Genomic DNA, 21269 nt, shown 5'->3' with positions numbered 1-21269 from the left:
GGTATCTGAGTTTGTAGGCATCAGGGGATTTGGAGCTTCACGGCTGGAGTGTGCTCAATGAAGGTCGGATTGGGCATGTATGCGCTCGGGGATTGGGAGGTCGGAGAGAGGCGTAGGTTTCGGGCTTTGGGGAGTCCAGTGAAGCTAGGAAATAGGCCTGGAGGAAGCTAGAAAGCACGGTGTCCTCCGTACAGAGATAGTTCAATTCCCAAGCAAATTGCCACCCTGGGGAGCTGGACCTGGCTTCGAGCTTGAAGGGGCGAGGAATTCTGATATGTGAGTGGGCGCAGCGTGAGGTCCACAAATTTAGGTCTTGTTGTAGCAGCTTGGAAGTGGATATAGCTCAGTGGCATGATGTGTCTCCAATGTCTTAAAAACAGTGCATATGTGCGAATAGTTGTGCTGTGCAGCAAATCATGATCGTGGCGTGCACAGACACCGTTGATAGGAGCTTTTTTTCCTACATTGCTTTCTATGTGTATGTGGGAAGAAAGGATAGAAGAGGGGGAAATAGAAAGGAAAATATTATAATGTAGCTAAGAGTGCCATATTCACCGCGAGAACGAAGAGAAAAGAAGAGAGAGAAGAGGGAAAACAGAGCAAAGGGCAAGTCGCCTCTGGTGTCACTCCAGAGTCATGACTGCATGAGCAAGGCCCTTCCCCTCTTTCTCGGTTTTAAGTAGCCCACTTGTACATCCGTCTGCCTTTCTCTCTTCTCCCCAATTCCCCTCCCCATCATGTCGTCGACCATCCCACCTGCATCGACCGAGCCTCAGGAGCATCGTCGGGAGCGAAAGCCCTCCGTCGGAGCTCCCATTGCCGATCTCCAAGGCCCTATCGGCCCGGGGTTTAGTCGTCCTAAGCACAAGCGCACGTTCACCGGCCTCGGCCCTGCCGAGATTAAGCATGTCGAAGCGAGCATTCCTGAGCCATTGCGAGAGGCGTGAGTACCTGTCTTATCGACGCCTCTTTTGGTGGAATATCGAACTGACCAATTGATCTCGGTTGCAGCTGGAGAAAACACGTAAGTTAATGCTGGCCGCTTTCTTTGTATTCCGGGATATAGAAGAAAAGGAAAAGGAAAAGTATTCCATTGAATACTAATGCTCGAGTCAATTTAGTCGGCCACGGAATTTAATACCAAGGACGAATTCGAGGTGAGTACAGCTTGCAACTATACTTGATACTTCAACTCACACCTCCCGCAGAAAGAGCTCGTACGACACATTGAGACGACCCTCGCTCGCTCGCTTTACAATTGCGATGAATTGTATGTGAATTACACGCATGATCCAGGCTATTCTTGTAACTGACTAGAGCTTTTCAACAGGGCCGCCTACTCGGGTACCGCACTGGCGTTCAGAGATCGATTGATCATCGAATGGAACAAGACTCAGCAACGACAGACTTTCACTGATCAGAAGCGAGTCTACTGTATGTATCTGGCCTAGGAGCCAGCAGTGAAAAGTGCCTAACCGCTGGTATAGATCTGTCGCTTGAATTCCTGATGGGACGTGCTTTGGACAACGCTATGCTGAATGTTGGGCAGAAGGAAACGGCTCGAGGTAAGCGCGGTGGAAGGTCCATGGTCTGGAATATTGCTGACAGATATGCCAGAGGGATTGAAGGACCTTGGATTCCGCATCGAGGATGTCATCGACCAGGAACACGATGCAGCATTGGGCAACGGTGGTCTGGGACGTCTGGCTGCCTGCTTCTTGGACAGTATGGCAACGCTAAACTATCCGGCCTGGGGATACGGACTGCGCTATCGCTATGGTATCTTCAAGCAGGAAATCGTCAATGGGTACCAGGTCGAGATCCCAGACTACTGGCTTGACAATAACCCTTGGGAGTTCCCGAGACACGAAATTACTGTCGACATCCAATTCTACGGCAACGTCAAGAAATATCAAGATGAGGATGGTAAGATCGTACATTCGTGGGAGGATGGCGAGATTGTTCAAGCCCTTGCGTATGATGTACCCATCCCGGGTTATGCCACAAAGACTACCAACAATCTTCGTCTGTGGTCTAGCAAGGCCAGCAGTGGAGAATTTGATTTCCAGAAGTTCAATGCTGGAGATTATGAGAGCGCAGTGGCAGACCAGCAGAACGCAGAAACAATCTCGGCCGTCCTCTACCCTAACGATAATCTTGAGCGAGGCAAAGAGCTGCGTCTGAAGCAGCAGTACTTCTGGTGTGCTGCTTCACTGTTTGACATCGTTCGGCGTTTCAAGAAGACAAAACGAGCTTGGAGCGAGTTCCCCGACCAGGTGGCTATCCAGCTCAACGACACTCACCCAACCCTTGCAGTCGTCGAGTTTCAGCGCATCTTGATTGATAAAGAGGGATTGGAATGGGATGAGGCATGGGACATCGTAACCAAGACCTTCAGCTATACCAATCACACCGTTCTTCCCGAGGCGCTGGAGAAATGGTCCGTCCCACTCATGCAGAACTTGCTTCCACGACACTTGCAAATCATTTATGAAATAAACCTGTTCTTCTTGCAATCTGTGGAGCAGCGGTTCCCTAACGATCGGGATCTCTTGTCGCGCGTGTCTATCATTGAAGAGTCGCATCCCAAGATGGTGCGCATGGCCTACTTGGCCATCATCGGTTCCCACAAAGTCAATGGTGTGGCCGAGCTGCATTCTGACTTGCTCAAGACCACTTTGTTCAAGGACTTTGTGCAGATCTATGGAGTCGACAAGTTTACTAACGTTACTAATGGTATCACGCCACGACGCTGGCTCCACCAGGCTAACCCCCGGTTATCTGCGTTGATTGCCGAAAAGCTTGGAGGATATGACTTCCTGAAGGATCTTACACTTTTGGATAAGATTGAAGCGTTTGTTGACGACAAGGCCTTCCGCGAGGAATGGGCAGTCATCAAGCGGGAGAACAAACTGCGCCTTGCTAAATATATCAAAGCTACCACCGGATTCGACGTCAACCCCAATGCCTTGTTTGACGTGCAGGTAAAGCGTATTCACGAATACAAGCGCCAGCAACTCAATATCTTTGGAGTCATCCACCGCTACTTGAGCATTAAAGCTATGTCAGCCGAAGAAAAGAAGAAAGTGGTGCCTCGGGTTTCGATTTTCGGAGGCAAAGCAGCGCCTGGCTACTGGATGGCGAAGTCAATTATCCATCTCATCAATAAAGTGGCCGATGTTGTGAACAAGGACCCAGATGTTGGCGACCTTTTGAAGGTCATCTTTATCGAGGACTACAACGTCAGCAAGGCAGAGATTATCTGCCCAGCCTCGGACATCAGTGAGCACATCTCGACCGCAGGTACCGAAGGTAGCGGCACAAGCAACATGAAGTTCGTGCTGAATGGCGGTCTGATTATCGGCACCTGCGACGGAGCCAACGTAAGTCCTTCTTTGATTTGTATACAGCGTCTATCCCACTAATACCCACCTCCTTACAGATCGAAATCACCCGCGAGATCGGCGAGCAGAATATCTTCCTCTTTGGCAACCTCGCCGAAGACGTTGAAGAGCTGCGTCACCGCCACTTCTACGGCGACTTCAAGCTAGACCCGCAGCTCGAGCGCGTCTTCAACGCAATCAAGGACAACATGTTCGGCGACAAGAACGACTTCTCGGCGCTTATCAACTCCATTGAAGAGCACGGTGACTACTACCTCGTCTCGGACGATTTCAACTCCTACATCACCACCCACGAGATGGTCGATGAAGCCTTCCTGAATCAGGAGGAGTGGCTGGCCAAGTCGATCACCTCGGTCGCACGCATGGGCTTCTTCTCTATGGATCGCGTTACTAACGAGTACGCTGATAGTATCTGGAACATCGAGCCTTTGGATGTTGAGAAGTAGATAGACCGTACTAGCTCTCTTTCTTGGCTCTATAGTTTGCGTGCAGTCTTATCGATTATATGGATTTTACGACCTTTGTTCATTATCATGATCATTCATAGTATATTAATTTGATCTTTAAGCTCAGTTGTCCAACCCAGAAATCGTATATTCTAATAAACATCTGATAGATTCTATGTTCAATTGGTCAATCTAGGACTATATAGAACAATCTACCTCTAGACACCAATGACAGGATATATCAAACCAACACCATGCCAAACGAACGCGATCAAGAAATCCTTCGCAAAAGCCCAGAACAATCCCACCACCAACACCCATTCATTCCTCCCGAATAGTCTGAGGCTGCGGCTGCCTCGGCTCAGAGAAATAATCCGGCCAAAGCGCCATCTTCTCCTCCTGCGAAGGCGTAGCAGTCGCCATAAGCGTCGGAACCTGTCAAAACAATCAGCAACATCCCCCCCACAAACAGTGACAAGATAAACCACATACAGCCTCTTTACTCGAAATCCGCCTCCACATATTCGCCCGCGGGTTATATCGCACCGGCTTACCCACACCACCCGTCTTCTTCTGATCCTCGCGACTAATCGCCTCAACCTCCCTCTTCACATCGGCAAATGTATCAAACGGCGTATACGGGATCCCCTGTTCAATGCAATGCTCCTCGAGCCGCAACCCACGTCGCGCAAAGAGCACATCCGCTTCGCGCGCAGCCGCAAGGTCGGAAACCCCGTCCCCGATGAATACTATCAACGGGATCTCGTCCGGCTCGCACTCGGCCTGCGCTTTTGTGCGCGCCTGGTTCACGCTCTCCGCCTTGTCGTGGCCCGACGCGGTGTTATCCCTCCAAACGGGTTTCCAGGGGATCCCGCCTGGAGCTTTTAGATCGTTTGCGACGATTTCGATCGACGATGCCTGTGGCGGTGCCGTTAGCTGGGAATTTTTTTCTTTTTGTTAGTTTTAGGCTAGGGGGTGGCGGGTACCTCTTCGCCGAGGAAGATGTCCAGGGTGCGCTGGAGGACGGGTTTCAGGCCTGCGCTGATGACGTTGAAGGGGAAGCCTTCGCGGACGCAGTATTGGTGGAATTCGCGGAATCCGGGGTCTAGTTGGAGGTTTTTTTCCATTATGTCGAAGCCGTCGCCGAAGGGGATGCTGAGTGATCCCCACATGTCGTCGGAGATGTCGCGGAAGGAGCGCTCGCCGGTTTTGAATTGCTCTTCGAGTTTGTTGCGGTAGGCGGCGCCGCAGCCGAGGTGGTCGACGAGGATGTGGCCGGTGTCTTGGAGGAAGATTGTGCCGTCGAAGTCTGGGGGTTGTTAGGGTGGTTTGTTGTACGTTGTATTTAGGGTTTTGTTGGGGTTGGTATGTAGGGTAGGGTTTGTGAGGTGGAGTTGTTCGTAGTGTGAGAAGAAGAGATATATTACTTACCGGAGAAGATGATGATCTTTCTCTTTTGGTTGTCTGGGGCTTTTTGTGAGATCGCCATTGTATGGATTTTATAGATTGTTTCGTGGATAGGCGGATATAGTTTAGGGCAGGGGTTCTAGAGCCAGCGAGTATAAAGTGAAGAAACAATAGATCAAATTGACGAGAAAAGCCTCAGCTACGATCCTAAGTACGAATTCCTCGACGAAGAACCTGGTCTGAGGCCGTGGCAAACAAGATACAGGGAAGATGACGTAGGGTCATAGACGACATCAGTGTGGGCCGCGAGGAGGGGCGCATCTGAACATCGTGACTCGGACGTTGAAGGTTTGCCGATCTCACGGGTGCTGATTGGCTGCTTGTCAGGGGTCCGGGTTAAGAAAGCCGAAGAGTGGAATCCCGATGCCGAGTCTTTGATCAGATTGGTCGATGTCATGGAAGTGGATGCTGCATGCATCATACATTTCAAACGCTAAGATACAGAATGGTATAACGGGATTCAAGACGTCAATTCGGCAACCCGACGTTGCAGCTCCGGGACTGCCCGTAATTGCAGGTCCAACTCTTCCTTCTCACTGCACGAAGTTAGTAAATGGCAGTCACTAATATTGGGGATATCTTACTCTTCGAGCTTCAAGCGCCGCTCCCAGTCCAAGCCGGTGAAGATGTAACCGCCCTGTCCATCGAACTGGAGGATCTTCTGGTGGTATTTCCAGAGACTGCGTCGGTGCGAAACAGTCATGAGAGTGGTGCCGAGTTTCTTGGCAGTCTCATACATGACTTTCTCGATTTCTAGGGTCACGGAAGACGTGCACTCATCCAAAATGGCAAACTTGGGCCGGTGGTAGAACAAACGAGCCATGGCAATGCGCTGCTGCAGGCCGCCAGACAGCACATCACGCCATTCTTCTTCGGCGTCCCAGCCTCCAGGGCGATCTACAACGGACGCGATCTCAACGACGGATAGGATCTCGTAGAGATCCTCGTCAGTGATACCCTTGGCACGCATCTCACGCACTCCATCTGGATAGGTTACTTGCTGTCGCAAGGTCCCGCGGGACAGATAGGGTCGCTGGGGAATGTAGAAAATATCCTGGAATGGGGGTTTCTTGACTGTCCCTCCGTAAACTGGCCAGAGTCCGCCTAGGATTCGGAAGAGAGACGATTTGCCGCACCCATTTGGTCCGACGATCAGAAGATGATCGCCAGGGTTAACTGTGAAGGATAGCTTGCGCACCAACACATCACCGTTTGGTGATACGATCGGTACGTCGGTGAATTCGATCATATCGCTTTCCGTGACTGTACCTCGACCAGAGAGCACCTCGGCATTTTCCTCTGTTGAAGCGGAAGATACCAATTTCTTCTCGAATCTCCCAGAGAGGAGATCGTCCATCACCTCTAGTAATGAGGAAACACGTGAAGTGTAGCCAGCCAACTCCGAGATTTCTTTGTAAGAGAACATCAATCGACCAAAGGCATCTGACGAGGAAAGCAACATCCGACGGTTTGTAACGAAGCCTGAGAGAAATCAGAATACACGCATCTATTACTCAAGCGCATTGACTTACTTTCGGTATGATCACTCATGCTATGAGTGGCCTGACCAGGAATCTTGAAGAAGACAGGCACACTGCAAAGTACCAAGCCCATGGCACCCCAGAAATACTTAATCACAAAGTCCTCCATGAATCCATGATAAAGCCGCCTGCGCAAAATGCGATTCACGTGCTTGATCAAAGTGAAATAACCCTTATCAAGGGTATCCTTCTCGGCCTCGTGGCCATGGTAGAGAGCTACTTCTTCACTATAATCAATAAGCCGCGAATGAAGGAAACGGAATTCTCCCTCTAGTCGGGCCTCATCGGCAACGTATTTGCCAAATGGTGGAGTCAGCATACGCATGACGTTTGCCGACAACTGTACCAGCAGACTCATAATAAACAGTCCCTCGCCTCCCACATTCTTAGACAGCGAGTAGTTGTAGATAGCCATATCGAGAATAGGCTTGGCCAAGTTGGAATACAATTCTGCCAAACTGTCCGAAAAACGAGACACATCGACCGTGACGAGTTGATCCGGATTCTTGATCCGATCATCCAGCGCAGATATAGCGTAGAAAGTCATATTAGACAAGTATTTCTCGTGAATATAATCCGTGAGCCGTTTGCGATAGCTCAGAGCAAGTTTGCACTGATGGTAGGCGAGCTAATACAACACGTCAAGTCAGCAGATGATCGAACGGTCGCATACCACTAGACCAGGGGAACCAGGTGTTTTCGCCGAGAACTTACCATCGAATTAGTGAAAGTGGCAGGGACAGCCACAATCATCCACCAGAAAAGCCCGAGCAAGAAGTCCTTCCCTCTCCCGCGCACCAAGTTGCTCACGAGTCTCCCGTCCAGCTCGGCGACATATAGACTAAGCATCGTCCGCAACACCAAGAACACGCTGTGGCTCACCAGCAGTCGCATCTCTTTGCTTCGCCATCCGGGGATAACGATCTTCAGCAAGCGAAGCAAGTTCTTGAAGAACTCCCGGTTGATCTCCACGCGCTTCTTGCGGGGTTGTTCGTCATCCCCGAGACTGCTGGTGCCGGGCCGTCGGCGCAGCTCGACTTGTCGTGATGCGGCTTTCTGCTCAGATATGGCATTATGAATTCGTTTCGCGAGCGCTGCGAAGAGGGCGAGGTATACGGCGCGTGAGATTCGGGTCCGGTTCTGTAGGTACAGGGTCGTTAGGCTGGAGAGCACCTGCTTGATAGAGCGTTCGGGCGGCAGCAGTTTTGACAGAACCGCCATGGCTGAACTGTTGGGTGCTAATCAGCCAGAGTTTGGCGCATACTTGTCCGCAGTTGAGGGAGTGAGGAGAAACAAGAACCATGACGGAGTTGGTTGACATGTGATACCCCAGAAAACCGGGGGATGTTCAACCGAGGAACCCACTCTCAGTTAATCTGACGACACTCGAGTGTTTATTAATGCTGCCACTGTCACTTGACCATTATTATCTAGATAATTACCCCTTTATACACAATCTAACCCTCTAACATACTATGATCTGGAGATCCAACTTTGAATGTATCCAAGTCTAGAGTTATGTTTGCCTAAGGCAGCCAATATCTTCACATGGAGTACCCCGAGATACAATACCCGCTATAATCGACCATAAACGAGGAGATCTAGGTGTATGAAGGCCCTTTCATGAAAGAAAAAATGTAGGCCTGTAAATAATGCCATATAATTATGTAGCCATGCATAAAGAAAGTATTGGCAACAATAGGGACATGTTAATCATGACGGGATTCCAACCCCCTCTTCTCATGCCCGCCACGTATATACAAAAGAGCGGGCAGTTGAGTACCTATATAGATACAACTGAAACGCATGAACGCATAAGATATGTACAAAGATGGGAAACGCAAGCCCGCAAAAGAGATACATAGAGAGTCAAGATCATCATGATATTAAATGATGAAGGAAAATGGGGAGAATTAAGAGACCTTGCTCTCTGATTATTTGCGGTCATTGCCAAGCTCCGCATTATCTCTGGGACGAATGCCACTGTTGATCTGAGCAGCAATCTGGGACTGCTTGAAACGCTCGAATCCTTCAGCGTCTTGTTGCTGAACGGCATACAGTTCCTCGACGGTGGTTCCGAGATGGTCAAATGCCATGTCGGCGTCAAAGTCATCGAACTGAGAGAGAGATTGTTCTTCGTGCAAACGATCGAGCTTTTGCCGGAGAGCGGCAATGTGCGAAGAGGTATCGTGATCGAAGTCGAAGTCCTCGTCGTCGTCATTAGGAAGTAGGGATGGATTGAGGAAGTCACGGCGGAGGTTCTGGCCGATACGGTGGACGTGTCCTTCTTGAGAGGTCATGGCCCGCGCGTGAAGAGAAGTCATGGAGCTAGTACGGGATAGGCGTACCGCAAATTGATCTGCGTCGTCCTCGTCGCCGCCAGTCTCATCAAGGTGGCTGTTGTTCGGGTTACCGCCAGCATTGATAGAGCCAGTGCCATCATCGTCAGCGGAGTGTTGCGAGATGGAATCAGGGACCGGGGCAGCAGGGGGAAGTGGGGGAGTAATACGAGTCTCCGGGTACTCGTCCTCAAAGCGTTGGATCATCTTGTGCAGGGTAAGGTCCAAGAACTGCAAGCGGCGATAATTCGCGTCATTGCCAGCACGATCCTCGCGAATAAGAGCCGACTGGATCCGAACTCTGATATTGCGCGCGGATTCCAGCAAATTCTTCGACATGTCGCGGGGCCGTTTGGTAGTGACACCCCGAGATTTGCGGCGTCGGGGTGTTGTAGTACCACTCGGCGGCGCGGACTGTTCTCCAAGAGCATCAAGACCTTGGTGGTCTAGGTTCTTGAGACACACACTCAAAGCTTTGACGACACCTGTACCACCGATCACATAATCCTCGTCTGGAGCAGCATCATCTTCATCGTCGTAAGGTTCCTCCAACCCAAGAGTGTTTCCAACAATATGTTGCAGAATTTCTGGCACAGGGACATCCTCGAGGGGACCAGCAGATTCAGAAAGTTCTTCAGCGATGGCACCGCCTTGAAGATTGCGCAGCGAGTAAGCCACAATCTGTGATGCTAGAGCTTTGACAACCTCGTTATTGTCTGCACTGGGAACATCAATGTCGACCGCCATGATTGTCCGTGAAACACGGACAGCTGCCATCATAGACGCATACACGGCACATGCTTCTTCCTGGGCAACCGGGTCACTAGTAGCTGCAAGATCCTCAAGCTGTTGATTCTCCAGAATGTTCAGATGACACAAGCTCGGGCATTCCGGCAACACCTCAGCAAGACCAATGACGTGGTCCGGTGACAAGTCGACATCGGCAAGGTGGAATCGCTTCAAAGATGGCATTTTCGGTAGGAAACGACGGAAAGCACCAAGTGCGTTAGGCTGCGTTGAGAACAATTCTCGATTGTGGGAAAAATCGATGAACCGAAGGTTGTGAATTTGGGCAAGTGATTGGAGCAATGGGCAGATCACTGACGGATTTAAGGAACAATCTGCCAGACTCAGTGCATAGAGTGGTGTTTCGGGTTCGATTGCAGCAGTGAGGAGATCAAGATCATCCTTAATAGCGTTGCCGCCCAGGTCCAGGCCTTCACATTGACCAGCTTTGAGGTACTCGATCACATGCTGCAGACCCTCCCTCGTCAAATTGTTGCTCGCAAAGCCAAGTCTTCGCAGGCCCATTTTGGTCGTCGCCCGGCAGATCTTTTTAACATCGTCAACCGAAGGATCACACTCGCTCATGAGTAATTCTTCAAGGTGATCACCGCCAAAGCGCTCCGCCAGGGCACTGGCGAAGACAGCACTCACATCAGCCGTGGTCGACTGACTCTGGCCCGGTGTCCCAGAGCCATCGATCACGACCTGTCCCTGAGGGAACGGAATGCCCGACAAATCAATGGCTTTCAGTGATTTTGACAGGTGGATAAAAAGACTGATGTGGCGCCATCCTTCTCGTCCAATCTTAGGATTGTCCTTCAGAGAAAGTTTTTCCACAACTCCATATCTTTCATGGTCTTTGCAATTGGGTGACTCTAGTCGTCGAGATCTTTTTCGGCGGTAGCGCATCTGCTCTACAGTTTTGGTGGAAAGCAAGGCCGCTAGGATGGCCCGCACAGAAGTATCCGTTAACGCAGAGTTTTCAAGGATGAGTTTACGGACTGGAACAACCGCGAGCCAGTCGCTGAATGTTGTCAAATCCTGTGAAGTCATCGGGAAATTGCTGAGATCTAAAGCTGCTACCGTGCCAGGTGACTCGGCCAGTGTTGACGAGGGCTTTGAGATCTCATCAACCACTCTTTTGAGAACTGGCGTCTCACGTAGTTGGCAACAACGACGATAGATGCGCACTGGATCGGTTGTCGGGTGACTCTGTGTCTTTGGCCGAGAGGCACCTGGTGGGGGTGCCGTGCCTCGAGTATACTCTTCGTCGTTCTCTGGATCAAGTTGCATTGGTACTGAACCATTCGCCACTGCTTGTCTTCGCTTTCTCTCCTTCCTTTCTTTTCGCTCTGCCTCGGACCGTTTCTTCTTCTCCTGTTTCCTTGTTGGATCAGGCGCCTCTGCAGTAGGATTGGGATTAGGATTGGGCTCGTTAGGTGTTTTGTTGCTGGTGGCGTTTGTTGGAGAGCTTCCTTGAACCGTTGCATCACTAGTAGTCTGAGCTGGAGCCGGAACTGGAGTAGGAACCGAGGCTATAGCTGGAGTGGGAGCCGAAGCCGTAGCTGTAGCTGGCGCTGCAGGTGAGCTATCCTTCTCCGCTAGTGTAGCCTGGGAGTGCTTCAGAGCTCCAGCTTCGTCTTGTTCCTTCGATTTGAGATCTGCCTTCTTGGACTTTTGGCTGTCAGGCTCAGGTAGAGGTTGCCGTAACTGATTTGTAGGAGGAGCGTGCTCATCATCGTCTCGGTGGGAGATCCCCGCAATTTCAACATCCACACAGAATGCCACACGGTTGAGTTTGGCCTGGTTCAAGTCCGCAATCTTGCAGCGGTGGCGATTTTGGTCGATATTCATCACGCGGCGAGGACAAATCGAGCCATTTTGATGCAATTTGGGCAATCCACCGGAGTTAGATGAGAACTTGCGCAGTGCATTATGGATGAACGACGGCCCTTTCGGGGATGTCGAACTGTGATGGCTGGAATCATCCCTCTTCTCCTCTTCTTTGTCCTTCATCGAATAGGCAGCGCTAAATGGACTATGTGTATCAAAGGAAGATGTCGTTTTGGGACTTGCAGGACTAGCCTTGAGACTGGATTGGGACGGTGGAGTGGTTCCAGACGAGAACTTAGAGCTCAGACTTGAGATCCATGAATTTCGTCGCCCGATGGGCTTCGGATCGGTCTTCCGTGATCCTGGTGAGGATGCAGATGATTTTTGCTCCTCATGTTTCTCAGCCGGTGGCGGTTTAGCTTGTACTGGCGTAGTTTCCTTTTGAGGAGCTGGTTTCGGCTTTGGGGTGGAGGGGGGTGGCGTTGGGCGTGCCGGGTTGCTGTTGGAACGGGATCTTCGCTGCGATCTGGATTGTGAGGTCGCTGATTCCCCATCGGTGCCGGGCTTATCATTCGCTGATACTGATTTCGTGCGAGATAAATGGTCTGGCGATAATATCAGAAGTTGCCCTAACCCCCGATCTTCAATCATCCCAGAGACTGGGCCGGGGAAGCCCTAGCATATAAAGTGGGACTCACCTTTTTGTGAGTGGTGAAGCCAGCTCACGTCCACAGTCTGAACTCCCTCCATTTTGAAGTTTGAACCCCTCAGGCTCGAGCTAGAGACAAAATCGAATTCTCCCGCAACGGTACTCGAGGGTTGTCGGCGGTGTGGCGCGGTCCTAATGTGCGCAATGACTGGATAGGACTAGATCAGATGCCGCATAATTGGCTGATCCCCCACTTTCCACGGATGATCCCAAAGCGACAATTTGAAAGGAGTAATCAGGTGGACAATACTAAACGCCCGATGCCAACAAATAAGGTGGGAACGTTGCTGGGAAATGCCGTATGATCTGCGACCGAGAGCTCTCCAGAGGCGGTTTAGTACATTACAAGGAACGACAACGCAAGGCCATCGCTATTTCAAACACGAAATGCATCATAGGATAATAAGAGAGAGAGAGAGAGTCCAGTGGAATCAAAAAGAAAGAGATCCTACAAGACTCCGGATGCAATTAAGCATGCAGAACACGGTGACATAATCGGCTAATAGGAGTCCGGAACAGCGAGTTCCACTGGGCACGTGAGCATGTAACATGGTGGTTTATACGGAGTAGACTATTGGAAGTTAATTGGATTGAAATTGAGGCATACACCGGTGTACGGTGTACAACAGACACAGGCTGATCATTTGGACCAATCCGGAGAATGCTCGGCTCTCCGGTGGCAATAATACACGTACGGAGTACAAGACGCTCGAGGTATAGTTGTACAGTTGATGGCTCCACAGGGGATATGCACCTAGTCTGCGAAGTGTGGATTCAGCGGGAGCTGGCGGCATCTTAAGGAGACGGTGATTAGGTAATTTGTAGAGAGAGTTCCATTTCCATTTTCGAATAAAGAGGATCCATATTAGTGTCAAAACACCCTCCTCATAACTGTCAATCAAGACGGGTATTCGCGATAATAAAAACCCCTAAAAACGCCCCACTATGAACGCCTTGAGGGGGAAAAGTGCCGGAAAAAAAGTAAAAGTAAGGATAAAAGCATCCGCCTCTGAGCGGCATGCGATGAGAAGGAAAAAAAAAGCAATCATCACGGCGTCAGGTGGACCTTGGGAACTGAGAATATCCCGCAGTCCTTCTCGGTACAGATCCTGGTTTATTCCAGACTAGGAATGTTCTTGAGATATTCCCAGCCATACTCCTCCTCGGGCTTCTCGGCTTCCATGCCAAGCGCAAAGCGATAAGCACGAACCTCATTTTGCAGACCAGAGATGACGCGAGTAGGGACATCATCTTCTTCGCATTTGAGACGGTAGGCGGTGCGGATCATCTCAGCACATTTCATGGTTTGCGCATGCCAGTAGTCGCGGTCGAGTCGACTCTCCAGATGAGCGTCACGCTCAGCCTGGAGCAGATTATTGTAATGCCTCTTCTGGGCAAGGTAGTGCATGTTATTATTCTGGCAGTAATTGCGGATTTGATCGACCATGACGCCCACTGAGCTTTTGAACTCTTGGATCAACTTCATGTTTTCCTCGCGGTGGTGCTTGTGCTGAGCACTCTGAAGCTTTTCCTTGGCCAAAGCACGCTCGAGTTCTGCAATCCGGGCTGCTGCTTTAGGTGTTAGTGAACGGCATTGTGAATTGATCGTCTCAGGGGTCAACGTACTGAGGTTCTCGCCCTGCTGGCCATTCGTGGTAGAGTTATCGGAAATGCCGTTCTTCTGAATAAGCGTGAGCACCATATCCATTTGGAATATTCTTCAATTCCACATACCACAATCTCTTCTGCATTTGCGACGATGTTCTTGGTCACATCCCGGTTGTTCTTCAACACATCGCTCAGTTCCACTACCATCTCATAGAGATGATGCAAATCCATTTGATGACCCGCGTTCATCGGATGTCCTGCGCCAATGGCGCCCATCCCACCACCATTGATCTGGCTGGTGACCGAAGGGTGAGAAGGGGAAGGAGACGGAGTCTGGCGAGGAGGTATATTGGCCATATTCATCTGGCCTCCAGGGTTTTCAACATAACCCGAGAAATTTCCCGGACCGGTACCGTTGCTAGCCATGCTAGCGGTGTTCGTGTTCATGGAGACGTTGGCGTCGGCGAAAGCGCGATTCAATTCCTCCAGCTGAGGGTCGTCAGGGGTGAAGGATCGCGGACTACCGTTATCTTCGTCAAAATAAGAGGCGTGGTTCTGAACGCCTAGGACCTCCGATTGAAACTTCTCAAGGTCACGGCGAGTAACGTGCGTGGAGCGACGGCGATGCCCACGCGTGAATGCCTTGGAAGGGGAGGGGGAAGTATCGCCCTCGATGATGGCGGATGCACTCAAATCAAGGACAGTGTCGTCACTATCACTCAAGTCGAAATCAATAGCAGTGTCATCCAAGGAGCTTCGATCGTAATCACAGGACTCTATAGGGCAGTCGGCAACCGTGTTGTGCTGGGGACCCAAGCTAGTCTCATGTGGGGCTAGTGATATGACACGTGACTGTGACGTGGCACGTGACGGGCTCATTCCAACGAACTCCCTCATCTTCTCGAGCGCACTCATTTTGCATAAGAAAAAAACAATTATGTGGCTGCAACGAGAATCAACAAGAGAACTTCTCCTGAAGAAGCCGGTTTCCCAGCATTTCGGTGGGGCGAAGCCTATTTCTTTCCCGACCGAAGGAGGACGAGCGTGTAAGTGTAATGGATCAATGACGGGCGAGATTTTGAGATAAAATGGGCCCTCGCCCAATACCAAATGTTTGGCTATGCTTTGATGAAAGGGCACGTGCTTATTGGTTCTATAATTGAATTCTTGCAGCCGCAGTTGATCTGTACTTGCCATTTCTTTGTTTCGATTCAATATCCATGGATGAGGCAAAGGCACTAGATGCCGCTGCCCAGGTGTGATGGAAGGTACTATGTACAACATACATGTACATGTAGCTACGGGCTTGGGATGTAATCATACCCAAGGAAACTACCATTCGCAGAAGATAGTGCTTTCATCGCTGAGAATCTCATCATGTCATGTCGCAAGTAAATTCATTGTATGCGTGTAGGCATTGGGTATCTCAGTTTCATCAAGGCATATCCAGCAAGGCTTCCAATCTTTGATCGGAGGCTGGAAGGGAGTAATTATGGGGTCCAGGGACACCGCTGCTCTTTTTCTGTTGTGCAATCCGGCCTCCAACTCTAGCCACTAGCATCCGCATTTTCTCTAATTCCCGAACGAGCTCTCCGTCCCTTGTGATGAGATTTGGTTGGATATCCTCTTGTGGATTCTCAAATGGCTCAAGTAAGCGCCGGAGATGTCGCAATTGGTCAAGGCGCTGTTGTCGTTGCTGCCGTTGATTGTCGAGAGCTGCGAGCCGCTCGCGAAGCTGCCGGTATCTGTGTAACTGGTGTAAGGGAGGTGGAACTTCAATCGGAAAAGTTCTGGATGTGTTCTCAACTGACCTTGTATGCTCCTCTTCACTTGCTTGCTGAGTTTCCAGGTCAACAGGCATCTTTGTGATATTCCTAGTCGAATAGTCAGCCTTGTCATACATTATGAGAGACGGGCCCAATTTCACATTTGCCTTGACAAGTCTGTCGTCTTTTCAATGCCCCGGGCAAAAGCATCTCGACTGCGTCCCTCTTGGCTGACAGATGACGAGTACAAGTTTGCAATCTGTTGGGCGACATGGTGGATCGCTTGGGAGGAATAGACAACGCGATTGTGTTGCTTAGCAGCTGCATTTACTATCGGGTTATAAGTTTCTTGCAAATTGCGTTGTTTTATTGTAGTTGTTGGTCTGACCTTTATGCAGAACATCTTCAATAACCTTGTCACTCAAATCACCTTCCGTGGTTTCAGCGGCATAGTTTCGCCAGTCCTCGGGTAAATCGAGACTTTCAGAGAAAATGCGCACTTGACTCCAGATGAATGCAGATTTCAGCTCAGATATACTTCGAGCTGAATCCATATTGCATACTACCCAAGAATCTGAGATGAAGAAGTATCTAACGTTGAGCGTCAAAAGTGCCGCGCGATCTTCTCCAAACGCGTCCTTATCGATAAGGGTCACGTGCCTCTCCGCAAATGCGATTTTGCGGGATAGCCAGCTACATTCTGGGCGATAAATCGCAATCAGACAGGAAAGAAACCCCAGAGAGCAATGGTCTAACGACAGTCTAAACACAGTTTTATGGCTCTAGCGGGACACTGCTAAATTCCTGGTGGGCGACATATCCTCGGTCTAGAGTCCTACGATCGCATGTACCTCGGTAATCTAACCGTCTCCAACTTTAAGATCACTTTCAAAGCAACCGGAGGTTCCTTGCCAATCGAAGACTGTCACAACCTGTTCAAACTACGGTCTTTCCGAAGGGACAGTTTTATATCTCACAGTCACGCTTCAGCGCCATTAGCCTCACAGATATACATCTCGAGATGGCAGATATCAAGCGCCCGGTGGGCCTTCTGTTTGATATTGGAGGAGTGTGTGTAGGTCAATCACTTAGTTCAACGTCCTAAGCCGGGTATATATATCTGATCAATTTATAGGTTGTCTCACCGATGCAGGCCATTCTTGACTACGAAATCGCCCAGAACATCCCACCAGGATGGGTTAATTTCAGTATCTCTCGAACGTCGCCGAACGGAAGTTGGCACAGGCTCGAGCGAGGTGACATTAAGATGGATGCCGACTTCTTCACGGGGTTCAATGCAGACCTACGGAGACCCGACCTCTGGAAACAATTCCATCAACAACTCCAGAAGAAACAACGTACAAGTGATTCGGCCATCCCTCCATTGCCGACAGTGGATGCAGAGTGGCTTTTCTGGGAGATGATGCGCATATCACGCTCACCGGACCAGTATATGTACCCCGCTCTGAAGAAGTTAAGACAGTCAGGACAGTTCCTGATGGGCGCTCTATCCAACACGGTCATATTCCCCGATGGACATGAATACAACAATCCATCCGACGTGAAAGAGCAATTCGATTTCTTCATTTCGTCGGCACATACAGGCCTTCGCAAACCCGATCCTCAGATCTACCAGGTGGCATTACAGGAGATGGACACTTTGGCCAAGAAGCGGGGACTACTCGGAGTCAACCCCGATGATGTTGTATTCTTTGATGATATCGGCGAGAACTTGAAGGGAGCAAAGAAATCCGGCATGCGTACAGTCAAAGTTACTCTTGGAAAGACCCAAGATGCGGTCAGAGAGTTGGAAAAGCTCACTGGCCTTCAGTTGCTTGACGATGGCAAAGCACGATTGTGAGGCGATATACATAGAAGTTAGTTATTTTCGGGAAAATATGGCATGGATAGGATAGAAGAAGGAGCAAATTCAAATCTATCGCAAATGGATAATTTCCCCAATTTTCCTTGATTTGTTGCTGATTTTCTTTTTGTTCATAGTTCGGAAAGTTGGTGTTCGACTCGTCCCCGACCTCACTTTCTGGAGGGGGATGCAGCCACGCGCTAAGCGAAATCCCGCACAAAGTCGACCCACGAAATTTCCCACCTCTTCTTCTTCGTCCATCTCCAGCGCCCTCGACACCCGTCAAAATGGTGAGTTCGATCGCTGATGGCTGAAAGGCCATTATGCATTCCTCTTTGCATTTTATTCCTCTCCGATTCCTATCGGAACCGGGTCCCTGCAAGTTGCTTCGGCGTAATTTCTGAAGCGTTAATTGCTGACTCGCGATATCGTTCTACAGCCTTTCACCAAGACCGTCAAGAACGATGCCTACTTCAGGTAAGACAATTTTTCCCTCTATTTTTTTGAGCCATTCACTAATTTTTCCACAGTCGCTACCAGACTAAGTACCGCCGCCGTCGCGAGGGTAAGACCGACTACTACGCTCGCAAGCGCCTGATCACCCAGGCCAAGAACAAGTACAATGCGCCCAAGTACCGCATGGTCGTTCGCTTCACCAACCGCGACATCGTTACCCAGATCGTCTACTCTGAGGTCTCCGGTGACAAGGTCCTCGCCGCTGCCTACGCTCACGAGCTCCCCAAGTACGGCATTGACCAGGGTCTGACCAACTGGGCCGCCGCTTACGCCACTGGCCTGCTCCTCGCCCGCCGTGTCCTCAAGAAGCTCAACCTTGACGAGCAGTTCAAGGGTGTCGAGGAGGCCACCGGTGAGCACACCCTCACCGAGGCCATCGAGACCGATGATGGCGAGCGCCGCCCCTTCAAGGCCTTCCTCGATGTTGGTCTTGTCCGCACCTCCACCGGTAACCGTGTCTTCGCTGCCATGAAGGGTGCCTCCGATGGTGGTGTCTTCATCCCCCACTCCGACCGCCGTTTCCCCGGTTACGACATCGAGACCGAGGAGCTCGATGCCGAGACCCTGAAGAACTACATCCACGGTGGCCACGTCTCTGAGTACATGGAGACCCTCGCCGATGAGGATGAGGAGCGCTACAAGTCCCAGTTCACCAAGTACATCGACAACGAGATCGATGCTGGTGACCTCGAGGAGATCTACGCCGATGCCCACAAGGCCATCCGCGAGGATCCCTTCAAGGCCGATGAGGATGCCGGTGCCAAGAAGACCAAGGAGGAGTGGAAGGCCGAGTCCAAGAAGTACAAGGTCGCCAAGCTCACCCACGCCGAGCGCAAGGCCCGCGTCGAGGAGAAGATCCGCAAGCTCGCTGCTTAAGCGTCTCGCTTCCTATATTTCTTCCGACCAAAAGTTCCAAAATTCAATTGAGGGATTAGGCTACTTCGGGCGTTTTTTCCATTATGTAGTTTGACGGATTATGGCACATACCACTTTGTTTTTTTTATGGAAAGGGGTTTTTCTTCCTGGGAGCAATTAGTTCGGTGTTCATTCAAGGCAATTTCTTTACTCAGTTCTAACTGCTCCCCGCCAATGTCCATCAGTTTCTATTCCCTCATTTGCCTCCTTGCATCTGTCAGTAGTTGGGATAACGCGTAATACATGACCCAGACTAGTCTTCGACTATGGATGTATTAGTATCATGCCATTAAATATTGGGCTTGTACACATGGAGCCAGGCTCCAGGGAGAAAACTGGGCCGAGTCGATGGGTCGACGCTATGCACAGGCGCCAATGCTTTGATTTGTGGCTCCAACCCCACGCTGCATTGCCAGCGCAGCATTCGGTGGCTATTGCAAAGTAGCAAGGATGAGCGAGAGCAAAAAGCAATAAAAGTAAAAAAAGAGAGGTGCGTTGATAAGTTCCCAGGGTCCACCGTTTGGCGTTATGTAGCAGTCCCCGCTTTAAAAAGTCGTTGGGTCCCCGAAATATGAGATCATAATCATTCCACCCTGTATCGTACATCCCACCGCTACATAGCTTCCTTCCCTACACATCTCTCCCCATTATGAAGCGTTATCAACAGCACACCCACGCAAGCTGGCATCGTGCCTACGCAGGTAAATTCGATTGCCCTTGGTGTCACGAACATCCTCAGCGGTCAGGAAGCACAACACCCCAGAACCAGAACCATCAACGCAAGCTCGCCAAGGGTTCAGATACCAGCAGGACAAGAGCTACCGCCACGCCCCTCGGACACCACAGACAGCACAGCTCGAGCTCCGGTTCCCCCCGCAAATACAATGGCGTCCCGTCTGAACCACAGACCCCAGAAGCAGCTCGGCACACAGTGAATGGCCACGAGGCCTCCCCCGGCCAGGAATCCGTCGATGCAAATTACGCAGAATACAACGGGCGCACTGTACGGCACAATGGGTTAAATGGCGCTTTCATGGCCGAGACACCACGTCCGCCGCTTCCCGAGGCGTGGACGAAGGACACTGAGGAACAACAGCACGAGTAGGTCTTGCCAACTGATAGATTCAATTATTACTGCTTGTGCTTGTGCTAACGGGATATCAACAGTGCCATGGCTTGGAGCGGATCGACGGCACAAACACCGCCCTCTGGGCTAGAAACGCCTAGCGACTTCCGAGCTTCCGGTGACAAACAAGTCGACCCCCCGGAGTTGACTGTGCAGCAGGTTGAGGAGTCTTGAGGGTGAATAGGTTGAGGATAGATTGAGCGCAGAAATTCACGTTTCATTTGAGATACCAGGGCTTTGCGGTGTCCAAGTTTCTACTGTATATATTACATATGTCCATTCTAACTCCAATCAACTTCATTTGGCTATCGTCACCACTGTCCTTGATGTACGATCATATCACTGCATTCCAGAAAATTTGCAACATTCTTCCAGCTCCGACTATAGCTCTGTATTTGTCAATGTAGCGACGTCATAGCTCTGATGCAGATCGGCCTTCCCGGCGCTGTCTCCACCCACGGTGACCCCTTACTCTCCTGCGACTGGAATATATTCCTATATGCGCGACTCCACGGCCGATATAGGTTATCCTTGCCTTTCTTTCGGTCGGATTATTCGTCAGCTAACAGAGAAAGATAGGAGATAATCAAGGCATACGAACAATATTGATTGTTTATTGGCCATCTATTTCGAGAGGGGATAGATCGACAATTTCAAGGCTCCTACGAAGCATTGTTCTTGGGCCATTCTATAAACTGAGATTGAGCTTGAGACCGAGGCTACATGTAAGACAGGGGTGAAGATTTAGATCGGAACTAAAAGTGAGACTAAGATGCAGACTGTGGATCATATGTTTCAGCTTTCTCCCATTCCAACCATTCACGACTGTGTCCGGATGCCAGAAGAATAACATTATCCCTGACTCGCAAATTGAGACTGTAGAGCCTCATCCCTCTTCCAGGCATCATTTGGATGTGTTTTCTTGGATTGCCTGTTTAGATCTAGGTCA

At 50.3% G+C, this 21269-nt stretch overlaps 9 protein-coding genes across 9 annotated transcripts; 4 read left to right on the top strand and 5 right to left on the bottom strand.

The window, feature by feature from the left end:
- Positions 1-737: 737 nt before the first annotated feature.
- Positions 738-3850, top strand: glpV (glycogen phosphorylase; the record flags this gene model as incomplete). Its single annotated transcript, XM_057171503.1, has 8 exons — positions 738-943; positions 1012-1024; positions 1122-1157; positions 1209-1270; positions 1331-1434; positions 1488-1565; positions 1618-3383; positions 3443-3850. The coding sequence occupies 8 exons, from the start codon at positions 738-740 to the stop codon at positions 3848-3850; spliced, it is 2673 nt and encodes an 890-aa protein (XP_057035406.1).
- Positions 3851-4171: 321 nt separating this feature from the next.
- N7457_000434 (uncharacterized protein) lies at positions 4172-5339 on the bottom strand (the record flags this gene model as incomplete). The annotated part of the gene is made up of 4 exons (XM_057171502.1): positions 4172-4285; positions 4343-4768; positions 4837-5159; positions 5282-5339. The coding sequence occupies 4 exons, from the start codon at positions 5337-5339 to the stop codon at positions 4172-4174; spliced, it is 921 nt and encodes a 306-aa protein (XP_057035405.1).
- Positions 5340-5777: 438 nt separating this feature from the next.
- On the bottom strand, positions 5778-8079 carry N7457_000433 (ATP-binding cassette long-chain fatty acid transporter PXA2; the record flags this gene model as incomplete). The annotated part of the gene is made up of 4 exons (XM_057171501.1): positions 5778-5853; positions 5902-6799; positions 6850-7486; positions 7573-8079. The coding sequence occupies 4 exons, from the start codon at positions 8077-8079 to the stop codon at positions 5778-5780; spliced, it is 2118 nt and encodes a 705-aa protein (XP_057035404.1).
- A 713-nt stretch (positions 8080-8792) lies between these two features.
- N7457_000432 (putative cell wall biogenesis protein Mhp1) lies at positions 8793-12566 on the bottom strand (the record flags this gene model as incomplete). The annotated part of the gene is made up of 2 exons (XM_057171500.1): positions 8793-12421; positions 12515-12566. The coding sequence occupies 2 exons, from the start codon at positions 12564-12566 to the stop codon at positions 8793-8795; spliced, it is 3681 nt and encodes a 1226-aa protein (XP_057035403.1).
- Positions 12567-13639: 1073 nt separating this feature from the next.
- N7457_000431 (uncharacterized protein) lies at positions 13640-15048 on the bottom strand (the record flags this gene model as incomplete). Its single annotated transcript, XM_057171499.1, has 3 exons — positions 13640-14091; positions 14152-14206; positions 14260-15048. The coding sequence occupies 3 exons, from the start codon at positions 15046-15048 to the stop codon at positions 13640-13642; spliced, it is 1296 nt and encodes a 431-aa protein (XP_057035402.1).
- A 520-nt stretch (positions 15049-15568) lies between these two features.
- Positions 15569-16453, bottom strand: N7457_000430 (kinetochore subunit FTA4 family protein; the record flags this gene model as incomplete). Its single annotated transcript, XM_057171498.1, has 4 exons — positions 15569-15878; positions 15945-16007; positions 16061-16229; positions 16288-16453. 4 exons carry the CDS (start codon positions 16451-16453, stop codon positions 15569-15571), a joined length of 708 nt encoding a protein of 235 aa, XP_057035401.1.
- Positions 16454-16920: 467 nt separating this feature from the next.
- On the top strand, positions 16921-17760 carry N7457_000429 (HAD family hydrolase; the record flags this gene model as incomplete). Its single annotated transcript, XM_057171497.1, has 2 exons — positions 16921-16974; positions 17035-17760. The coding sequence occupies 2 exons, from the start codon at positions 16921-16923 to the stop codon at positions 17758-17760; spliced, it is 780 nt and encodes a 259-aa protein (XP_057035400.1).
- Positions 17761-18050: 290 nt separating this feature from the next.
- N7457_000428 (60S ribosomal protein uL18) lies at positions 18051-19155 on the top strand (the record flags this gene model as incomplete). The annotated part of the gene is made up of 3 exons (XM_057171496.1): positions 18051-18053; positions 18203-18240; positions 18294-19155. 3 exons carry the CDS (start codon positions 18051-18053, stop codon positions 19153-19155), a joined length of 903 nt encoding a protein of 300 aa, XP_057035399.1.
- A 688-nt stretch (positions 19156-19843) lies between these two features.
- Positions 19844-20494, top strand: N7457_000427 (uncharacterized protein; the record flags this gene model as incomplete). The annotated part of the gene is made up of 2 exons (XM_057171495.1): positions 19844-20295; positions 20362-20494. The coding sequence occupies 2 exons, from the start codon at positions 19844-19846 to the stop codon at positions 20492-20494; spliced, it is 585 nt and encodes a 194-aa protein (XP_057035398.1).
- Between the last annotated feature and the right edge of the window lie 775 nt (positions 20495-21269).

The sequence above is a fragment of the Penicillium paradoxum genome, assembly GCF_028828445.1.
Source record: "Penicillium paradoxum strain IBT 22861 chromosome Unknown utg000002l_segment0_segment0, whole genome shotgun sequence".
NCBI lineage: Eukaryota > Fungi > Ascomycota > Eurotiomycetes > Eurotiales > Aspergillaceae > Penicillium > Penicillium paradoxum.
Note: the sequence above shows the minus strand (reverse complement) of the source record. Positions and strands in the feature narration are given on the sequence as shown.